The sequence below is a fragment of the Capsicum annuum genome, chromosome 1, assembly GCF_002878395.1.
Source record: "Capsicum annuum cultivar UCD-10X-F1 chromosome 1, UCD10Xv1.1, whole genome shotgun sequence".
Classification (NCBI taxonomy): Eukaryota; Viridiplantae; Streptophyta; class Magnoliopsida; order Solanales; family Solanaceae; genus Capsicum; species Capsicum annuum.
Window position 1 is genome coordinate 146,119,428 of NC_061111.1, and position 22,900 is coordinate 146,142,327.

The 22,900-nt window shown below is 35.3% G+C and overlaps 1 protein-coding gene across 8 annotated transcripts; it reads right to left on the reverse strand.

The window, feature by feature from the left end:
* Nucleotides 1–1,932: 1,932 nt before the first annotated feature.
* LOC107838941 (putative tRNA (cytidine(34)-2'-O)-methyltransferase) lies at nucleotides 1,933–17,165 on the reverse strand. 8 transcript variants are annotated; one of them, XM_016682242.2, is made up of 7 exons: nucleotides 16,837–17,165; nucleotides 16,632–16,729; nucleotides 5,157–5,225; nucleotides 4,951–5,009; nucleotides 3,963–4,023; nucleotides 3,830–3,883; nucleotides 1,933–2,328 (listed from the first exon to the last, which is right to left on the reverse strand). In XM_016682242.2, exons 1-7 carry the CDS (start codon nucleotides 17,000–17,002, stop codon nucleotides 2,050–2,052), a joined length of 786 nt encoding a protein of 261 aa, XP_016537728.1. In that variant the 5' UTR covers nucleotides 17,003–17,165; the 3' UTR covers nucleotides 1,933–2,049. The 8 variants fall into 8 exon arrangements, with proteins under 8 accessions (XP_016537728.1, XP_016537720.1, XP_047253335.1 ...); XM_016682234.2 differs by having other exon boundaries at nucleotides 4,879–5,009; nucleotides 16,837–17,135; XM_047397379.1 differs by lacking the exon at nucleotides 1,933–2,328 and adding an exon at nucleotides 2,625–3,268 and having other exon boundaries at nucleotides 16,837–17,140.
* Nucleotides 17,166–22,900: the final 5,735 nt, after the last annotated feature.

Here is a 22,900-nt window from a genome sequence, read left to right on the forward strand (position 1 = left end):
CACTTGAGTAAATTGTATGTAAATTTTATCGCTACCTCATAAAAATAGAGCAGTTATTTCTGAAACATCTCTACTTAAGTGTCGCAATTCCAAATACAAGGAGAAGGAAGCAATGAAAATATAGCGACTAACAAGGAAAAGTGAGAAACAATGCAAAGTCTAGCTACTAGAAAAAAATAAGAACAACAACAAAATAACGTGATACTCGAAACAGTAATAATATGATAAAATTATTGAAGAGATGCTAGGGTACCAATTACTTATACCATAGCATTAAAACTGTACAACGACCGACAGAAGAAGACTATTCTGGAAGCCATCATCTGAATGGGTCCAAATAGCAATTAAATCAGTCATAACAGTTGAAAATAATTGACCTGAAAATCATGCAGACATTAAGAGCTGGATTTTGGGTTATTCATTTGTTTCTTTGCTACAAATTACTTAATGTGTGAACTGTGACGTCCTTAAATTATTTATTTTTGTGCATAGGTCTCATAAATTAAGCAAAGTCATGACTTTGGAACCTTTAATTAGTTGCTTGAGTGTATACTAACTGACAGTTAGGTGCATATCAAGTGACTGATTTTGAGCGGAAAAGGTTCAAATTAAATTTTCTTTAATGTTATTCAAAAAGTGAATAACAAGTGTTCAATTTTTTTTGAGAAAACTAATCCAAATTATAATTTAGAATTACCCTCAAGTTGGGAGATTACAATGTGGGGAATGGGGGAGGAGATTATAATGTGGAGAATCGAACCCTCACCAACAAGGTGAAAATTCAAGTAACTAATCAACTAAGCTACTAAAATCTCCCTCGAAAAAAGAGACTTTTTCCAATTTCCTGTACCTTTAAATTTTTTTTTTTTAAGAGAGACAACAGATGATAACTTAGTGGAAAACGCATATGATATCTACTGTTGTTGCACTGGATAAGATGACCACATGAATCAATTAAGTACTGATTTACGAACTCACATGCAGACAAGAAAAGGTAAAAGCATAAAATATTCCGTTCTCGTGAAAAGAAGTTATTTCGGAAAAATGAGTTGAGAATGATTTAAGTCTTCAATTAACTAAAAGAAATAAGTGAGTCCTGCAATATTAGGAATTTAAGTCCTTTAAATAACTGCACACAGTTGTTCGACAACTGCATTAGTTGTCCCGATAATTATTCAATTGTCCAACAACTTCGCATAGCTTTTGAAACAAATTTGTATGAAAATAAAAAGCTGAAAATTGTCACTTTTACCAATTTTTTAAAACTTGACACACCCTCACTTAATTGACAAATTTATTTGACAATTTTAATTGCATCTCCGAAGTATTTCTTTCGTCCCAATTTACGTGGCATTGACACAAAATCTTTTGAAATTTATCTAAAACAAACTTTAGACAATTGTGTGACTATAAACAATTTATCAAGGGCAAAAGAAATTATAGAAAAGTGAGTTGTGTCACATAAATTAAAACGGAAGAGTAATAAGAAAGGGGAAAGGGGGACGAAAGGATTTAGAAGGAAAAAGGAAGGAGCGGAGGAAGATGCTTCATAGTACTTTATTGTTAGATCATTTTAACTATATGCAAATAACGAGATTTTTTAAGACCAAACACATCACATTTTGGGATTTTTAGGAAATGGTGCTTTCACTTTCACAGTTGAAGTGAACATGGAATTGTGTTGTCTGATAGAAACAGCTTGTTGCCTTCTCTGACACATGCAAATGTCAAGAACCATACACATGATCAGGATGCCAGAATGGTCTTGTCATACACTGCTCCTGTTTATCCATTTCCATTCCCAACCTTTTAAAGCTTACACTACATTATGTTTAATTGATGTTGGTCACCCTATCCAATAGGAGCTAGTAATGATGGATCGAATCTAAAAAAAGTCATTGCAGGTGCAGAAAAATGGCAACAGAAGAAGAGTGAGAACTCAATAAACTACGATATACCTTAAGATCTAGGTATGTTGATCTTTTCCAGTTGGTTGCTTCATTGGGTATAAGACATGTAACAGGATTGTAGAAGTGCAATGCTAGGAAGTTAGGCGAAAATATCTTCAGTAACAAATGATGTTTCGGTATCCATACAAGTCTCAGGTGGACATTGAAGTTGTTCGTAGTTTATTTGTCGAGAAGCTTCATATACAGCAATACCAACACTTACCGATAAATTCAAGCACCTAACATATGTTTCAACCATGGGAATCCGTAGGGTTCCTCCTCCAAGAGATTCACTCTGGCAGTCAAGCAGGGCTTCAGGGGGTAACCCTTTAGTTTCTGAGCCAAATACAAGCCAATCGCCCTTTTTGTAGGAAAAATCCTGAATCAATAATACTAGAGTTACACCAAATTGGCATTATAAGGAACTATCTGTTTATATCAATCTGGCTTTCATCATGAAAGAGAGTGGAGGGACACGAGTCCCCTTTGATTAACAGTGTGTGTTTCATTAGACAAGAGAACCTTAGATGAGAAAAGCAATAATGCTTGGAAAGAAATGCAAAGAAACTAGAGGAAAGTCTTCGGCTTGGCAATAAAAATACTTTTGGAGCCAAGAAGAATTTCTATTTAGCCATGTTCGTTACAGTTTTCCAGAAAGTAAAATGGAAACATAAGTTTTTGGGGCCTTTCCGTCCATCTAATTGAAACAAGTTTTGTTGCCTACCTATTCCTTGTTCTATTAGAATTTCATTGGTGACTTCCACCTCCTACTTCTCCAACGTCAGAAGCCAAACACAAAGAAAAAGAAAATACTATAATCTTTTGTATGGAAAGATCAGCAACAGCTAAAGTAGTTCCTGGTAAAACGCTCACCAATCAATCAACCACTAATCAATTCCAAACATGTTGGAGTCACCAATGAAGAATTAATCTATAAAACTACGGAAAAGGAAAAGCTGAAAGCAACTGAATTGAGATGCTCAAAATCATTTGAACTTTTAGAACGTGAAAAAGACGGAAAGTATTGAAGAATGAAGACCAACAAGAGGTGACCTAAAAATAATTTAGTTTAAATAAGTCTTGCCTCCAAGTACTCAGTGGCGGAGCCAGAATTTTCACTAAGGATTGTCAAAAGATAAAGAAGTAAATTCGCGAACAAAATAAGGGGTGTCAATATGTAATATATATACGGAAAAAGAAATATTTTTACCTAACTACATAGTGTAATTTTCTGAAGAAGGGGTTGACACCCCTCAATTACATGTGGCTCTGCCACTGCGAGTACGTTATTGGCCCATCTCAGATAAACTAGAGCAAATCTGTAGCATAAGCATTTAGCGTAACATTACAGATTTTACAACAACTACTACTATGCGTCAGGTGGGAACGGCGAAATGAATCCTCACTTACCATATTACTCTATTTAAATTAATCTTAGACTTGTATTGTATAAAATAAAAATAAAAATAAAACAAAAAGCACTAGAAGTTCTTTATATCTTCTACTAATGTATACATTTCTGAAAAAGCTCAACTCCTTGAAGCCTAGGACTTAAAGGTACTAACATGACTAAACATATTCTCCAGCTACTAGATATCTCCTGAATAGATCATTTTCTTCCGCTGTGCCCTATCATTCACTAAGTCTGCAGATTCCAAGAAATTGTAGGTCCTTCGAGACAACTTCCTTCAAATAATTTTAGGTCTACCTTCTTCCAACATTATAGATTTTACAGTGACAGCAAAAATAACATTTCTCGTTATCAACAAAACAAAAAAAGCAAAAAGAACATACCTATGTTTTCTTCCAATTCAAGACAGAATAAACGGGTCTCATTTCGCCAAGAGAACTATATGAGTAGAAAAGGCATCTGAACTTACTGAATGTGTAGTTGTTCCTCTCTTTGTAAATGCCAACAGCCTCTTTTCCCCAGCCTGAAGAAAAGGTAAATGAAGGAATTTAACCTGTGTTATCTAAATGTTTTGGAGCTATATGAATGAGGTAAAAAGAGACCTGTCCCCTGAAATACTCGCGGAATTCATCCCAGGACTGATGCACTTTGACGACAACATATCTGTTGTCAAGAGTTAAAAGTTGAAAATCGACGATTATACAATATAGAGATCCACAGATACAAGCACTATAGAGAACTCCAAAATTTGAAAGACATTGAAAACATGACTAACTGAAGAAATGATGAATGCAGCAAAACAGGACAAACAATGAGTGAAGCTATGGATGCTGAGAAGCTATTCATAACTCTCAAACTATATCAAATAGATAGTTATAAGATCTGGCCATCAAGAAACAGGCCAAGAGATCACTTATCAAGGAAAAAAAGAAACAGGCCAAGAGATCCCAAAAAAAAATAAGAAAATAAACACTAGATTGTTAAATGGACCTTGGGCCTAACTCAACCTCAAAAGCTAATTCAAGAGTGAGGATTTTCCAAGCATATTAAAGGGACCACTCATCATGTAAGCAACCGATGTGGGACACACACACCCCTGACGCCCAAGGATGGACTTCTGGAGCATGGACAATATAAGACGGCGGTTCCAACACCGGAATAATGAATTGGGAGGGTTCTGGCACAGATACCATGATAAATGAATCTTGGGCGTAAGGTTCATTTACCATGGTGCCTGAGCAGGACCAGTTTAAATTCTTGTTTTCCGATGTTGAACTCCCATATTAAATTGTTCATGCTCCAGATGTCCATTCTAGGGGCGTGTGGGTGTGGGAGTCCCACATCATTTGCGGGAGAAGAACATGGACTCCATAAATGGTCTTGGACAATCCTCCCCTCATGAGCTAACTTTTGGGGTTGAGTTACGCCCATGAATCAATTATTTGATATACTGCAGTTTCATAACAATTAGTACACAACGTACACGAAAACATTATGAAGAGAGTCAGATATCAGTACATTGCACAGGAACAGCCTCCTAGACCAAAGACAGTATGAAAATTCGCAACTAGTGAACTGCTAAAAGGATACGGCCAATAATCAAGTCCAGCGCGCTTCAACTTTGTATTATCAATTGGAAATCCTAATGGCTGCAGAAGCAAAGAAAATTAAGAATACAAGTTTTGATGTCACATTAATAGGAGACGCGTAGATTTTACTGGTCAAAAGTAATAGCTATTCCAGCACCATGCAAGGATGTTAGTAAGATATTTAAACTAATAAACATGTATTGATACCTCAACTAGGTGCAGTCCAACAGCTGATGCTGCGCAAGTTCTTGCTATGCTTCCAGTGTTTCCAGGTATCTATCAATAAAGAGAAGTAGAAGAGATGGAACCAGTTAAGTCGTTCTGCAATCCAAAAATATGTGTTCTAATGCTTATGTGATAGTGTAACACCCCGCATTTCGGGCTAGAACGAAAACCGTCATTTCTATGCGTAGATGATCCAAAAGCCATAAATCCTATGCAAATTTTCCATGTTAATCAATTATGTAGTGTGGGAAATTGAATGAGTTTTCCGTCAATATAAGATGATACCCGGGCAAGATGTTATGGTTATTTTAAGTCCTAATCGTAAAACACCGTCATTTTGGTGCTTGGCGCGTCGCGGAGGTGGTCTATTTAACAATTGTCAAATTCTAGTAGCCTAGCGATTATAGCGCATCGCGCTGAAGTTCCAAGTCCCAACCAGTGGGATAACGCGATGGCTCCGCGTCGTGGTGACCCCAAGAATCCCATTCGTCAATTTCCAGTGAGCCACCGCGATAGTGGCGCGTCGTGGTGGCCCATAAAATTGGGCTCCCAGTTATATTTTATTCCGTCTCATTAAGGGTATATTGAGTAATTTCCACCCCCTTATCAGCTTAAACACGGGATTTTTCTCCCAAGTGACCACATTATTCATATTTCCTTCAAAAATTCATAAGAACACTCTCTAGGGTTTCAAACTAAAAACCCAAATAACTTAAGATTCAACCGTGGGTTTTCGAAACTGATTGAAGATTTGGAATCCCCAAACCATAGGCTTCAAGAATTATCCATCAAATTTCTAAATTGAGGTACTTGGGGTTTATCCTAAAACTACATGGGCTTGTTGAAAACACCCAATTATGTTTTGAAAAATCATCAAGCAAGAATTTGTTAAAGGGGTCTTGAGATCCATGATTTTATTATGCTTTATGCTTGTTTAATGATATTGTTGTTTTGGCCTTTAGGCCTTATCCTCTTAAATTGATTTACACATATAAGTATATGTATGAAACTTGAAATTGAAGATTTGTCTGAAAGCACAAATAATGAAAATCCCTCTGTTGTGATAACCTTATGTTTATGATCTTATGGTGATTGATTGAAGTGCATGATTTATGGCTTGAAAATAGTTTACTCAAATACCATAGTATTTTGAGCCCGATTTAGAGATTTAAGAGAGGGAGTTTCTTGATGTAAATATATTTTGTTAAAAGAGAAAGATTTGCATGAGATTAAGAGCTTTGACATGACCACCTTGCATCATTGAAAGTTTGACAAAGAGAGTTGCATACATGTGTTTACATGAGTTTAAGAGGAAGAGTTCTTTGAAATGATTTATTGATATGGTGGTCCCGAATTTATGTTTTGAAAACAAAGATTGTAATATGCTAATAATGGCTCAGAGATGTGACTTGCAAGTCAATGGTATGACGATACCATAAATATGTATGTCATAACAGAGTATGTTTTCAGAATATGTTTTCAGAGAATGCATGGTTTAAAGAGTTAAAAACGGGCTTAAAGAGGGTTAGGTGGTTATCCAAAGAAGGCTTGAGTTCAAGTAACTCATAGCCTAAAACCGTGATTTGCCGATCCGGGTATATTATTTTTACACTGGCGACGGCCGTGTGGCGTAGCAGAGTCAGAGACTCCAACCCTTGCGGCACACTTGGGATAGAGGTTTCCCCGCCGAGTCCATGGCGGATTCCATATAGCCCGTGGAATTTCAGAGTTGTAGGGTACACCACCTAGTGCAGAAGTAAAACAAAGAGTGTCACAGAGTTCAGATGATTTTACAGAGTCTTTCGAAAATACCCATGAGATTTCTTATTATATGATATGTTTATGAACTATTTTAAATTGCTCTCATATATGTTGAATATAAATTATTATTTTGGATATGCTCTACGTACTAGTACATTTGTATTGACCCCCTACCTCCCAGGTTCGGAGGCTCAGTCTAAGGGTCCGGCTAATCAATAGAGTATTCCAGAGAGAAGTGATCCGTGCAGTGGTGAGCCTTCTTTGTTCCAGAAGGCCTGTTATTTCAGATTATGTTATTCCGTTGTTTTGGTCTACTAGGGGCCTTGTCCTAGTTATCAGAACAGTTTTGAGATGTAGTAGAGATTACGCAGACTGAGTCAGATCTTATTCAGATGTTTTGAATTGCAGCTTTCGTTCTTATGTCTTGAATGTCAGAGTTAATGACCATGTTTTCGTATCAAATTGTATTTCCGCATCTTCTCTTATTATATGAATGTTATGCATGGCTACCAGATAGAGTAGGATGTCCGGCCCTTCAGGGTTCGGGATGTCCATCACGGCCAGGCCCTAGTTCGAGTCGTGACAAACTTGGTATCAGAGCATGTTTATAGTCCCAGGGTGTCTGCGAAATCGCGTCGGGTAGAGTCTTGTTTATGGGTGTGTAGCGCGCCACACTTATAAGCAGGAGGCTACTAAGCGTTTAGGAATGTTTCTCTTTCTTGATGTTTTAGTTCGTGCTATGGAGTCAGAATGTTCCTCTTTCATACTCTAATTCGTGCTATGGTGTCGCCCATACGGAAGTAAAGTCATCCCAATTCTTTCCTTACTTTGATGTGCTCAGATATGTCTCACTGTTGAAGTGATTCAGGTGCAGAAGTCTAGAATCTAAATGGTATAGCCCTTTTGATTGAGCCATATAAAAATTTGAAATTGGGCAAGGACTTGTGAAGAGTTCGTTAGTGCCTCAGAGTGTATTGATTCTAGTGTGAATTTTGATTCTGATGAAATCGTGCTTTTGAGCCTGCGGTATTAAGCCTTTCAAAAAAAAAATTTATGTTGCAGATGTCATGCTTAAGAGGGAATGAGGTATAGCAGAATGTTGGAACTGTATTTCCATCCGAATAGTAGTATAAGTTAAAGTGTCGGTGTCACTACCTATTGGTAGTGAGATTAGACCAAGAAGTTGGTGATACGAAGTCACAAGGTTAGAAATCAGAGTGAGGATGACTTTTGTGTAGATAAATGTGTTTAGTTGAATAAATTATGTTTGAGTATGATTTACCCCTTTATAGTGATAGACTAATGTGGTAGATAGTAGCATGTGTGGATTGTATGGTAGTCTGTGGGGGGAGTGTTTGACTCAGATTTTTATTCTTACAGAATAAGATATGTATTCTTAGATCATTGATTATTGGTGTCAAGTTTCTATCTCTTGTAACCTTGTTATCGTTGTGTTGTTGAAAACCAAAGTCTAGTGGAGCCGTGTGGGATCTATTTCGATTCATGGCAACTTATTGTCCATCTTGTTGATTCTTATGTTGGTTGGAACTGGGTGTTTAAAGGCGTAATGGCAAGAAAAGTGGTAAGGGCGATTTATTGAGTGTATGTATAGCCGAACCTTTTTGCATGAGATTGAGTTGGTATTAAAGTGATACGTCCTTGTGTGTTAGTTTAGTAGAAGGTAGAGAAGGAGTTTTTAGCTAAGGTGAGTTTTTGTTTGCTCGAAGTATGAAAATGGCTAGATTAGCCAGTAAGTTATAATTATAGACACAAGGTTGTTTGTGGAATTTGAAGGTAGTCTAAATGTACGCTTGCGTAAGTAAGTGTGATGTGAGAAAGCCGTATAAGTAGATAAGATTGTATGGGGTTATAATATAAGATTAAGGTTGACCATGTCTATTAGGTGACTCTACCCCCCTTGACCTTCTTTTCTTTGGTAGTTGTAAACTAGTACTAATTGTGAGAAGGTATGTAGTAGATTTTAGGGCATAGCAGTGATGTCATGAAGGTGTTTTGGTTGTGGGTTGTATCTAATTAAAATGAGATATTTGGGTAGAATATCTCAATTTGATGGACTAGTATATTATGTTGCATTCTTCATTGGTGGTAGATAATTGATGCTAGACGACTATAGGCTTGATGTGTTGAAATAGTGCGTGTTAATGAATTATAATAAGGAAAACCGTAAGGTCATGATCGATTATTATGGCTACGAAGTTCTAGTGTACTATTGTTTCTTGATGTTTTATTTCGTAGTTTCCAAGTGAGAATTGTGTGTAAGGTTGGGTTGTAAATCATGTTTAGCCCTAGACATTAAGTTTGAACAGTTGATGGCCATGAAGGTGGATGTGATTATTTCTTGGTTAATGATACTAGTTTTATGGAAGCGATCTAATAGGCTTGAACAGTGCATGCAAAAGCTTAAGTTTATTTGATTCGTAATGAAGTATGATGTTGTATGTATAAAGTAGAAGTATGCCAAGGTGATATGAGGTTGCGGTATTTTTCTAGGACTATTACATGTTGTGTGTGGCTAGTGGTACCGTTGAGTTACTAGGTGGAGAGAGACTAGTTAGATGGTATATGGTGTTCTAAATAGCCAAGTTAAGGAGTTTTGATAGATAATGTTAAGCCTTTTGAGATGATCTTGATTCTCATAGTAGAGAGATATAAGTTTGGAGTCGTGATGCTGGTAGACTATGACAGAAGTGGTATGGTCCATCAAAGGTTTGGAGATATCCATGTTTAGTGCTAGAAGAATTTGAGTTGCTGAATGTTTAAGATGTTATATCATGACTTTAGGGGCTATAGAAACCTAAGGGTTGAATCTTAGAAAGAGGTATTAGCATTGGTTGTTATACCTGAAGATACCGTCTTATAGGGTAAGTTTAGTTTTATGTGTATTGTTATATCTCCGACTCTAGAGTAAAGTGATTTCAGTTTATACCAGAGTGTATATAGTGGTCCACAGACTTAGAGTAATGGCTTAAATCTAAGGGGGAGATGATAGAACGAATAACCAAGTCAAGTTTTCAGATGCTAATAGATGTGCCAGTAAGTTGTGGAATTGGCTGTGAGAAATAATGATGCTCAATCTATTCTTATTTCAGCAGTTTACCTCAGTTATTCCGACACATACTCATGTTTTATGTTTCAGCTTCATGATCATAGCTCGTGTTCATACATATGATAAGGAATCATATACTCTCCTAGTTCCTAGTATGATGAGTTCCCAGTTTGTTTAGCAGTCAGAATCGCTTTCCATAAGTTATGAATTCCAAAAATTCAGATCATGCAGTTCATAACTCTTGTGCACATGTGATACTCTTAACGATCAGTGAAAATTCAGATTTTATATCAGGTACGACCTCAGATTAGATCTCTTTAATGAGTCCATGCCGTGAGTGCTCTAATCCTCACACCTCGGTAGGGTATCAAGTTATGCTTAGTACTCCCCTTATGTTCCGGATCCCGATGTTCCAATTTGCAGTGACATTTTTCCCTTAGGCCGAGATAGTGATGATGAACAGTTGTTTAGATGGGAAAGAGTAAACAATTCTTGTTGATGAAAGATGGTTGTATGCTTATTTGAGTTAAGGCGATAATTGTGGAGTAAGATTGAGGCCGAGTCTTTGATACGTGTCAAGGTTAGTTGAAGTTTTATGTGTTATATTTGGGAATAATTGTTGTGCACTTGTTTTATGTAAGTCTATAATTTGAAAGAATTTTGAGGTGAAGTTTCGTGTATGGCTTGGTTAGTTGAGGATTTTATGTGTATCATCTGAATAGTGCAGGGAAGTTGTTATGGATAGAAGTACTAGAGAATATGAGAAATATTCTTTATGAGTGGTTGTTTAGAAATGCATATGTGGGTATGAAGATAGGCTTGAATGTCATGTTTGTATGCATGTGAATGGATGCCTTGAGTGTTTGTGAATGTCTAATACGAAGTTGAAGGTGATTGCTAGAGTGGCAATAAGAATTATGCAGGAGATGAGGAATTGTGAAATACAGGGTGCGCTAAATTCATGATTCAGACTAGTACTACAGTATTATGTGGTGTGTCTTGTGATTTTGAGTTAGGCTTGAAGATGATCAGGGGATTTAGTTCAGTTTAGATAGATGAAAATATCAGCGGTCATGTAAGAAAAATAAGTGGAATCAATGAGCATGGTGTTTAAGGGGAAAGTATAGTTGAGAGAGTATTTTAGAAGTGTGGCTAATCTTGAAAGTAAGAAGTTGCAATGCCAAAGGTTTGGTAATACTATCCTAGTTTACGAGTTATATGTCTATATTCCATGCTATAGAGTACTGTCATTATTGTGATTCCTTAGTTGGATGTCTTGTGTAACTCATGTCAGAGATTCTTTGCTCCCTAATGCTACAAGAACTTCTTTAGAAAGAGTGTTGAAGAGATACTCCAGTTAAGTGTAAGTGTCCAGTGTAATTTAGTTTAACAGTCGAGCAGACAAGTTACCGTGGTTTTCCACCTTTTCACCCAGTCCTACTATCTGAAGTCCAATGCATATGACCATCCCAAAAGATAATCTGTTCCATCCGTGTAAGTTGCGAACTCAGTTCAGTCCAAGCATCATGTTTCAGATTCAGTTATTTAGTCATGACTCAGTTCATAACAGTTCAGCACATAATCTCAAATTTTCCAGCTATTTTAGCTTAGACAGTGTAATACCTTTGTACGATCTAAATCTTGTTGCCTCATGATTCGTACTTACCTAAGTTTTCACTTCCAAAACCAATGTGTGTGATTTGAGCATAAACACTTAGAGGGAAATCCTAAACTCTCAGCATGAATCAGCTCCTTAAAACAAGTAAGGGCAAGTCAGCTAAGAATTCAGTTTCATGATAGAAGTTTAAATGTTTCAAATCAGTTATATCCTTTCTTAGAAGACACATCAGGTCCGCGTTATTCCATACCTTTAAGCTTTAACGTTCCTACCCATCATTCGGGGACGAATGATCCCAAGGGGGAGATAATGTAACACCCCGCATTTCGGGCTAGAACGAAAACCGTTATTTCCATGCGTAGATAATCCAAAAGCCATAAATCCTACGCAAATTTTCCATGTTAATCAATTATGTAGTGTGGAAAATTGAATGCGTTTTCCGTCAATATAAGATTCGCCCAAATCCGATACCCAGGCAAGATGTTATGGATATTTTAAGTCCTAGTCTTAAAACACTGTCATTTTGGTGCTTGGCGCGTCGTGGAAGTGGTCTATTTAACAATTGTCAAATTCCAGTAGCCTAGCGCAATTATGGCACGTCGTGCTGAAGTTCCAGGTCCCAACCAGTGGGATAACATTATGGCTCTGCGTCGCGGTGACTCCAAGAATCCCATTCGTCAATTTTCAGTGAGCCACCTCGATAGTGGCGCATCTCGGTGGCCCATAAAATTGGGCTCCCAGTTATATTTTATTACGTCTCATTAAGGGTATATTGAGTAATTTCCACCCCCTTATCAGCTTAAACACGGGATTTTTCTCCCAAGTGACCACATTATTCATATTTCCTTCAAAAATTCATAAGAACACTCTCTAGGGTTTCAAACTAAAAACCCAAATAACTCAAGATTCAACCGTGGGTTTTCGAAACGATTGAAGATTTGGAATCCCCAAACCGTAGGCTTCAAGAATCATCCATCAAATTTCTAAATTGAGATACGTGGGGTTTATCCTAAAACTACATGGGCTTATTGAAAACACCCAATTATGATTTAAAAATCATCAAGCATGAATTTGTTAAAGGGGTTTTGAGATCCATGATTTTATTATGCTTTAAGCCTGTTTAATGATATTGTTGTTTTGGCCTTTAGGCCTTATCCTCTTAAATTGATTTACACATATAAGTATATGTATGAAACTTGAAATTGAAGATTTGTCTGAAAGCACAAATAATGATCCATCTCTTGTGATAACCTTATGTTTATGATCTTATGGTGATTGATTGAAATGCATGATTTATGGCTTGAAAATAGTTTACTCAAATACCATAGTATTTTGAGCCCGATTTAGAGATTTAAGAGAGGGAGTTTCTTGATGTAAATATATTTTGTTAAAAGAGAAAGATTTGCATGAGATTAAGAGCTTTGACATGACCACCTTGCATCATTGAAAGTTTGACAAAGAGAGTTGCATACATGTGTTTACATGAGTTTTGGAGGAAGAGTTCTTTGAAATGATTTATTGATATGGTGGTCCCGAATTTATGTTTTGAAAACAAAGATTGTAATATGCTAATAATGGCTCAGAGATGTGACTTGCAAGTCAATGGTATGACGATACCATAAATATGTATGTCATAACAGAGTATGTTTTCAGAATATGTTTTCAGAGAATGCATGTTTTAAAGAGTTAAAAACGAGCTTAAAGAGGGTTAGGTAGTTACCCAAAGAAGGCTTAAGTTTAAGTAACTCATAGCCTAAAACCGTGATTTGCCGATCCGGGTATATTATTTTTACACTGGCGTCGGCCGTGTGGCGTAGCAGAGTCAGAGACTCCAACCCTTGCGGCACACTTGGGATAGAGGTTTCCCCGCCGAGTCCATGGCGAATTCCATATAGCCCGTGGAATTTCAGAGTTGTAGGGTACACCACCTAGTGCAGAAGTAAAACAAAGCGTGTCACAGAGTTCAGATGATTTTACAGAGTCTTTCGAAAATACCCATGAGATTTCTTATTATATGATATGTTTATGAACTATTTTAAATTGCTCTCATATATGTTGAATATAAATTATTATTTTGGATATGCTCTACGTACTAGTACATTTGTATTGACCCCCTACCTCCCAGGTTCGGAGGCTCAGTCTAAGGGTCCGGCTAATCAATAGAGTATTCCAGAGAGAAGTGATCCGTGCAATGGTGAGCCTTCTTTGTTCCAGAAGGCCTGTTATTTCAGATTATGTTATTCCGTTGTTTTGGTCTACTAGGGGCCTTATCCTAGTTTTCAGAACAGTTTTGAGATGTAGTAGAGATTTCGCAGACTGAGTCAGATCTTATTCAGATGTTTTGAATTGCAGCTTTCGTTCTTATGTCTTGAATCTCAGAGTTAATGACCATGTTTTCGTGTCAAATTGTATTTCCGCATCTTCTCTTATTATATGAATGTTGTACATGGCTACCAGATAGAGTAGGACGTCCGGCCCTTCAGGGTTCGGGATGTCCATCACGGCCAACCCTAGTTCGGGTCGTGACAGATAGTTTGTTTCCCTGCTTATAAAGATGAAGTAATAAACACACCATCAAAGAGGAAATGCTAACATCCTATAGCATAGAATGATAACATTATGATTCACTTATTTAACATCATTATATAACAAATTGCAGACAAAAATAAATATACCCTCTGCTGAACCAAGCAAATGAAAACTGCCAAACCTCAAACTGTATCAAAGCACTGGTTGTCAAAACCTTTTAATTAAAAGAATTTTTCTTTACAAACTCTTTAAGTTAGATAACTTCATTAACCAGCCAAGACGGGTCAGGGAGTTGGGGGGAGAGAAACACAATGTATTTTATCCGATTACAAATTACATGCACACCAGAGGATCGACCATAATTCCATGTAAAAGAACCATATGAACATCCTACAGATGAAATTTCACTATGAAGTCATGCCACTTGAAACTAAGCATGTTAGTAACAGCTATCTTTATGCATTCAAGCATCAACTACAAAGAGTAGAACCTGTGAAATCCATTTGTGTCTTGTCACTTATATAAATAAGAAATTGTTCCCCTGATTAATGTTGAGAGTTTCCAGCAAAAGCAAATTCCCAAGTTCAATTCAGAATGTCGTTAGAGAAGTCAACAACAACATACCCCGTGTGATCCCACAAATGGGGTCTGGGAAGGGTGGGTGTAGGCAGACCTTACCCCTACCTTTGTGGGATAAAGAGGTTGTTTCTGATAGACCCTCGGCTCTGAAAAAAAGGAATCGTTTTAGAAAAGTCATTTTGTGAAATTAAAGAGAGACATCAAGGCCTATCTAAGCCTCCAATCTCATCTTATGAGTTATAGCTTACAGCTAAAGCTGACTGATTGTTCTGCAAGGGACACACCAGATGAACTAGGCCACAATTATTATATTGGAAGCATGAACTCCGTAACATGACCAAACTAGTGATGTCACAAAGTTAGTTCTACCCAGTTTAGACACAAAACAGTCGCAAGGATGAACCGAAACCCACCCAAGCCTAAGCATGCACCAAAGAAGTGGCAGCTAGCCTCAAACAAAACTAGCTAGTGCACCGCCCCTGTGGACATGTCGACATATAGTAAACAATCTAAATTTAATCTTCACCATCTCCTTTTCGGAATCATTATTAGAACTTCCTCTTTAATTGGTAACGTTGCAAATTATTATATTGGAAGCATGAACTCTGTAACATGACCAAACTAGTGATGTCACAGAGTCATTTCTACCCAATTTAGACACAAAACACTTGCAAGGATGAACCAAAACCCACCCAAGCCTAAGAATGGACCAAAGAAGTGGCGGCCAGCCTCAAACAAAACTAGCTAGCATATCGCCCCTGTGGACGTGTCGACTATTTAGTAAATGAGAAAATAATGTCACTTTCCTAAAGTACAAGGATTGATCTCGCACAACAAAAAAAGTAAATGGAACCACTATAATGTTCTTTCTAGTGCACTAATGCACTTTACAGTTTCAGAAGGACCAGCGTCCAGCAGAGCCCTAGCACGCTTCTAAAGTTTTACCTCTTATCACACATTTATAGCAACATATTTATAAAAACAAAGGCAAAGGAATCTGATAGATTGAGGAAGCGTCCAAACCTAAACAAAAGGAAGACAATAAAGTAGATGTGTGCTAGCTTTAAAGAAAACAATTTTAACTGCATACTGCATTCCCACAGCCCTGTAGAGTCGAGCAAACATCCTAATATACGTTCAAGCGATAAGTTTTTAGTTGGATTAAATTAAAAAAGCAAGCCAATAGATCAGTATCAACCCATAATTATATGATGTAAATAATCTATAACCTGTTGGCGGTTACAGTCCCTTACATCAATAACATGTTAATAGTTGAAAAACCAGCTAACCAACTAAGCAGCTCAAGAAAACGGAATGAGGATACTTAAGGTTGCATCACCTGAATATTTTAGCCGCTGGTTTACTCAAACAAAGGATATACTTTAGCATCATTCTTTTTTTGTGTGTGTGTGTCGATGCTTGAAATGAGACACTAAAACAGAATGAAACACTCACTAAAACTATGTATTAGATTGTGATTATACTATCGTCACTTCTAGTATGAGCAAGAAACTAATAATTGATTGCATATTGCAGAATTCCAACCCATTTAAAAAGCAAGAAATGCCTAATCCACGTTGCAAAAGTAAGAAATTTGATTGGCAAATTATATTGAACTTCCCTTACAGACAGGAACGTACCCCAGATCGCAAATTCTACTCAATTAATTTAGGATATCACAATGAGGGGTATATCCAACTACTTAAGAAAGGTCATGTTATGCATAGGGTCCGGGGAAGGACCGAACCACAAGGTCTATTGTATGCAGTCTTACCCAGCATTTTCCCCAAAGGCTGTTTTCACGGCTTAAACCTGACTTCCTGGTCAGGTTGAGGCAACCAGCCCGACACCACGGCAATTAAAAGAAAAAAGACAATAAAAGTGGATTATGTATGTTGACTACCTGAGGAGAAACTAAAACCACTTGTAGGAGTTTATGTTGAGCTGCTGCATCCCCACACTCAGCTCCATTTGGCAAAGGTTTAGCATCACTTCTTATACCTGCAAACGGAAATCAATCTTCAAGAACACAAGTTGGGGCTCAAAATATCGATATTTAAGACAACCCCAAGTCAGGAAAAAGAGAATTTTTTTAGCAACAAACATACATAGGGAGTGGAGTGTAGATAAACGTGAAGAGGAATATAAGTGAGGGGGATGGAGATTGTGCACCACCACTTTGGGTAACAAAAATGGAGGGAACAATGAAGACCTTGCACGGAAATGGAGGGGTGAAGCTACGGACTGAAGAGTTTTCAACCCAGCTCGCTCCATTCCGGCAACTCCAAATGCCAATGTATGTGATCCTTTACCAGTCACCACTGTCAATTTGTCTTTTTCCTTTTATGTGTAGTAGTATTTTTTATTTTATATTTTTTGGGTAAAATGTGTAGTAGTATTTACCTTCTCTTTTATGCATCTTCTGGAATCAAGAATATGTTCAATTTATATTACTGATGAGATAATAAACAAAACTAATGAGTAATAGAATGCGTAAGGACTCGTTTGGTACGGGTGATAACGGATAATTAACTTTGAAACTAATTTTAGAATGAGTTTATTTCGTGTTGGATTGAGATAAAGTGCATGAGATAACTCATTTATGAATTAGTTATCTCGAGATTGTAATGTTATTCTTGAGATAGCTAATTCCGAAATAATTAATCTTGACTTGTTTCTAACCAAATGCCCCGAGAGTGTATTGCTAGTAAATGAGTATCACATTGTTTACAGGGAATGACTAGATGATTTTTTATATTGTTAAATTCTACTCAAATGAAATGGTTTGATAACCTGAGGTCTCGGGTTTAAATTTTAATAAAGACAAAAAATATTAGGTAATTCTTTTTATTTGTTATAGTTTTAATGAACAAAGTTACTCGATATCTGTTGTTAGTGGAAGATGGCACGACATTTCATGAATTTAGTTGAGATACGCAAAAATTGATTAAGAAACCATAATTTATATATAATAATAAAGGAGAAACATAAAGAAGGTGATGTGCCACGTCACCTTCTCTATGGCCTCCATTATTATTTATTTTTTTTCTCCTTTTCTTGAATTTTTTTCTCTTTTTTTGTTTATCTTATTTGAAAAATAAATTCATAATCTATAATCTTTTCACTTTTTTTCACCAATTATTATTTAATTATATAGATAATTTTGAATTCTAGAATATATGGGTTAGGATTTTAAAATATGGTAATAATTAGGACTTTAAAATATGGTAAGTTTCTTTTCTTAAATTAGGACTAGGTTTAATTTTCAACATATTTTTATATTAATATATATTGTCCCGTCCCACGCTTGTATTTTGTGTTTTCTTCAATCATTATAATTGTCATCCGCTAGGTTAGTATATTATTCTCTCTCTTTCTCTTTTTTGAGTTGTTTTTCCTTTTCTATTGGTTGTCGTGACTTATTAATTTTTCTTTAGCTTAGAGAGTGATTTTAATTTTAACACATCATGCATTATTAAATCTATTTTGTTCGTGAATTTTGATTTCTAGTTTTGATATTCTCGTATGTTTGAATCTAACAATGTAATTATTTTTCTCATAGATATATGTGCTTACGATAAAATATCTGTTTTAAACTTTTTGTACTTCATTAAAAACCTCGTGATAGATAAAATCGTTTAATTTTAAATAATCAAAAATTATACGTGCAGCTAAACTAGTTACTTAGATAATTACTCAATTAAATGAGAATTTTAATTTCTTAATTGTATAGTTTTTTTTTTTAACTCATGTCTTTTCATTTTTTATAGTTAAGGAAGAGAGAGGGTGATGTTATCTATATATAAATTGTGTCAAAGAGAGTATGTGTTGCAAAATCATTTATAACAAAAAACATTTTCGACGAGAGATTGCAATATTATTTATATTTCCTGAAGTGATACTTGCAGAGAAAAAAAGAAAAATTACTTTCATGAATTTTATCATTATAAGTTGGTTTGATGTTCATAGTCCTAGGTTTGTTGTTCTTCCCTAGCTAGAAGAAGGAAGAAGGCCTTAGTGCTTAAAAGGGGTAAAGCTTGATGCCCTTTTTTTTTCTTGACATCTAAGCAAAATAGACAATGAGAAGAACTTTCATACTTGTTTGATATTCTAACGTAAACAAGATTCTCTTCATTCGATATTTCTTATAAGAAAAATTGTGTCATTTGGCTTTGGCAGGAAGGTGAGGATGCCGTGGTGATTACAAGATAAATTACAGCAATGGCAATTGCTCTGAAGAATTTAAAATATCATTGTTTTGACTTATTTATCATAGCATCCATTGATAGTGAAGTTCTAATTTTCAAGTTATATATATGTAGGAAATTAATTAAGAAGAAGAAAGTTTATAGACATGTGGAAGATTCACCGTGCAATGATCATATCACATATGGGTTCTGAGATTATTATAAGTATAACAGTCAATAAGTTCTTATGATTTATAAAATATATAATCTATTTTTTTTTGTCATTTACTTTTGTTTTTTTCAAATACACGATGTATATCCTTAGAGAATAAAAGTCCATCCAACGCTAAAATATTTGAATTGTGATTCAACGAAAAGATGAAGTCGTTTTCTAATGATTATTTAGTTCTAATATAAATTTATATTTTATTATATAATTTCTTAGCCTCAATGTACAAGTATTAATAGGCTAAGTGTTTTTTGGTGTGTGTCAGCAGTTTTAAAATGACATTTATTTAATTTTTACTTTTACTCCTCAAGTCTAATTTCTTAGTTAGATATAAGCCTGTCAAATCGGCCCACGTAATGAAATCAGCCCGGTTTGACCCGATTCGATAAGTCCAAGGGCTTTAGGGTATTGGGTACTGGGCCAATTTTTTTTTTGTTTTGGGCCCAGTTAACCTGGCTCTGATCCAACCCGGCTGGGGCCCGTCGGTTAATCGGCTCGGCCCGATTTTAATTTGTTTTTTTTTTTAATGAATTTTGGACCAAACTAGTCGTTGGCTCAACTGCTATATAGCCGTTTTTGGGTCTAAACAGCTAGTTTGGGCCCATTAATTAAAAAAAAATACTTTTAAAATTATTTTTTAATCCCAAAATAAATTCTATAAATATCCTACACCTTCAAATCATTTTTCACACAGTTTTTCACTTTCTCAAATCTCAATTTTCAATTCTCAAATATTTAATATATTTAATTTCCTAAAGTGCTCACTTTAATTTTTTAATTTTGCGATTACAAAGTACGAGTGAAAGTTTCTAAAGTTGCAATCTTCAGATACTTCCAAAATTTGGTATTGTCGTTCCATCTCTTACGTTTATTTTTTATTTATTGTATTAATTATTGAATATTTCATTTTATTATATTTGTGTATTTTGAATATTTTTAGTTTAATTTATACTATGGATAAATTAAGAAACCTCGCTACTAAAGGTGTTAAAAAAATTTGTCCTGGAAACGGTAGTGATAGTAAAAAGTGAATTACTAGCGGTAGAGGTACTTCAAGTAGTAGATATACCCGTGTGTCTTCACCTCCGGTACCGCTTGGTACACCTTTTGAGGAAGAAATAGGTGTAGGTGCTCACGATATGAATTAGGTAAAAGTTCAGGAAAATTACGGTATAAAAGAAGAAAATGAAGTAGATGCGGTTAATGTAGACGAAGATGATGAAAATATTGGTGAGACTCCCGTAGTAGGAAATGCTAACGTTAGATCTGAATCGGTTAATCTCCCTTCCCATCCTCCCCGTGCCCCAAGACCTCGTAAAACAACTAGTATTGTATGACAATTTTTTAAACGTATATCAGATACTGAGATGCAATGCAATATTTGTCAATAAATACATAGGCATAAAAGAGGAGGCAAACAAAGGGGTACGGGTACGTTAATGAGACATGTAAGTGATAATTACGAAAGAGAGTTAAATATTACAAAAGGTGGTGCGGATGTTGGTGGGCCAACGCAAACTAGAATGTACCCAACAACCGACCATGTAACGAAGAAGTATAATAAATTGAGGGGCCAAAAAGGAATAGCTAAAATGGTAGTTGTGGGTTGTTTGCCTTTTAGTTTTCCTTCTTTTAATGCCTTTATTCATTATATTCAAGCAATTTATAATCCTATGTTTAATGGTGTTCCTAGAAGTACTTGTCGGTCTGATATTTTTAGACTTCATTCACAATATTATTTTTATTTATCAGCATTGTTAAAAAATATTCAATGTAGATTGCCCCTAACTTTTGATCTTGGTCGTGCTGTAAATAAAGATGATTATTTAACTGTTACTTGTCACTAGATGGATAGTAATTTTATGATGCAAAAACGTATTCTTGTTTTTTTATATGATGAAGATCGTAAACATACTGGAAATTTTATTGCTGATTTTATTATTAAAGTTGCCGGATTCTATGGTATCGAAAATAAAATCTTAGGTATTGCTTTTGATAATGCTTCTAACAACAAGACTGCTATAAAAAAGTTTAAATCTAAGTTATCTCCGTCGTTGCCTGAAATTTTTCATATTAAGTGTGTATGTCATAAATATAATTTAATTGTAAAAGATGGTCTTGAGTTTTTTGAGTTTTTTATTGAAAAAATCCGTTTTGCTGTTGGTTTTATTCAAGGAAATAATCGTAGATCGAGAATTAGAGAATTTAAAATTAAATGTCAAGAAAATGGACTTGCACCAAAATTGATGCCTGAGGAAATTGACATTAGATGGAATTCTACGTATGATTTTTTTAAAACTTGTTATAAATATAGAGTTCGTATTACTAGCTTTTAACCAACATTACGGTTCATTTGTTGATTCTGCCGATTGCATGCTGCATGATTCTGATTGGGGTATAATTAATGATCTTGTTAAGTTTTTAGAAAAAATTTATGTAGCTATGGTTGAATTTTTCGGTGCTTATTATTCTACTGTTTGTAATATTTTGGCATATGTAACCGATATTTCTGATTTACTCAAAGAATATAAAAATGAAAAAGGTTATAAAGAAGATGTTGGTATCATGTTTACTAAATTTTAAAAATATTTTTTTCTGATTCCTCCTATTTACTTGGTTGGTGCTATGCTAAATCCATGCATGAAATATAATACTATGTGCCACGTTAGTACTATTATTTATGCTAACTTATAAATAAATACTAACAATGATTTTGAACAAGTACAACATGATTTGTAGACAGCTATGGGTGTACGAATGAATACATAGAAAAATTATATAATCACTATGCTGATTTATTTGACTTAGTCGTACTTACAAATATCATTCCAACTGTCGCTCCTCATCCTCTCAAGGAGCCATCATCTTCTAAAAGGCCGGCATATAGTGGTTTTCTTGATCCCTTTTATGATTTACCTTGTTGGAACAGTGTTGATGAGATAGCTTACACATCAAATTATTAGGAAGAGCTAAAATATTATCTTCGATCGCTGCTAGAGGATCGCAGACGATGGATCAACACGTTAGATTGGTGGAGGAGTAATGAAACACAATATCCCGTGCTTTCAAGATTAGCTAGAGATATCTTGAATGTTCCAATGTCAACCGTTGCATCAGAGAGCACCTTTAGTCAGGAACGACAACAACTTGGAGACAACCGACACTTATTGCGAAACAATGCAATGAATATCCTAGTTTGCCTCAGAGATTGGATTAGAACGGAAAGAAAAAACCAAGGAATGGAACCGGAGCCGAACGACGAGCAGAGACTTGAAGAAATTATGTCTTCACGGGAGAACTCAGCAGAATCAAGTCCAATGCATGGTTTTGCCCCCGTTGACTTTGACTATCCCATGCAAGTCTCCGTTAATATTAACATGAATGAGTTGGAAAAAATAATACATAATTTGTAGATTTTTCATTCATGTAAATTATAAATTTTGGATCATTTCGCAATCAATAAAGTTCAACATTCATTTACTTTTCAGTCCTTACTTTGTAATTTTTTTGATTTAATGATTTAAATTGAATTTCTAGTTTAAATTAAAAACTTACTTCTAATATATTATTAATTTACTACCAAGTATTATTAATTTATTATATTAAGTAGCATATGTTTTGTATATTTGTGTATATATCTTCTATAGATGTGTATATTTAATGTATACATGTGTATATGTTTTATAAATTGTAAATATATTGTAATGTATATATATTGTAGTATATTTTATTTAAAGTAGTAAATATACATTGAAT

Coding starts and splice junctions, on each gene's coding strand:
- LOC107838941 (XM_016682234.2), bottom strand. CDS start 17,002: ATGGAGCGAGCTGGGTTGAAAACTCTTCAGTCCGTAGCTTCACCCCTC. Junction 5,226..16,631: donor TGGTTTTAGTTTCTCCTCAG/GTAGTCAACATA, acceptor CTTTATTGATAG/ATACCTGGAAACACTGGAAG. Junction 5,010..5,156: donor TTGGACTGCACCTAGTTGAG/GTATCAATACAT, acceptor TTGCTTCTGCAG/CCATTAGGATTTCCAATTGA.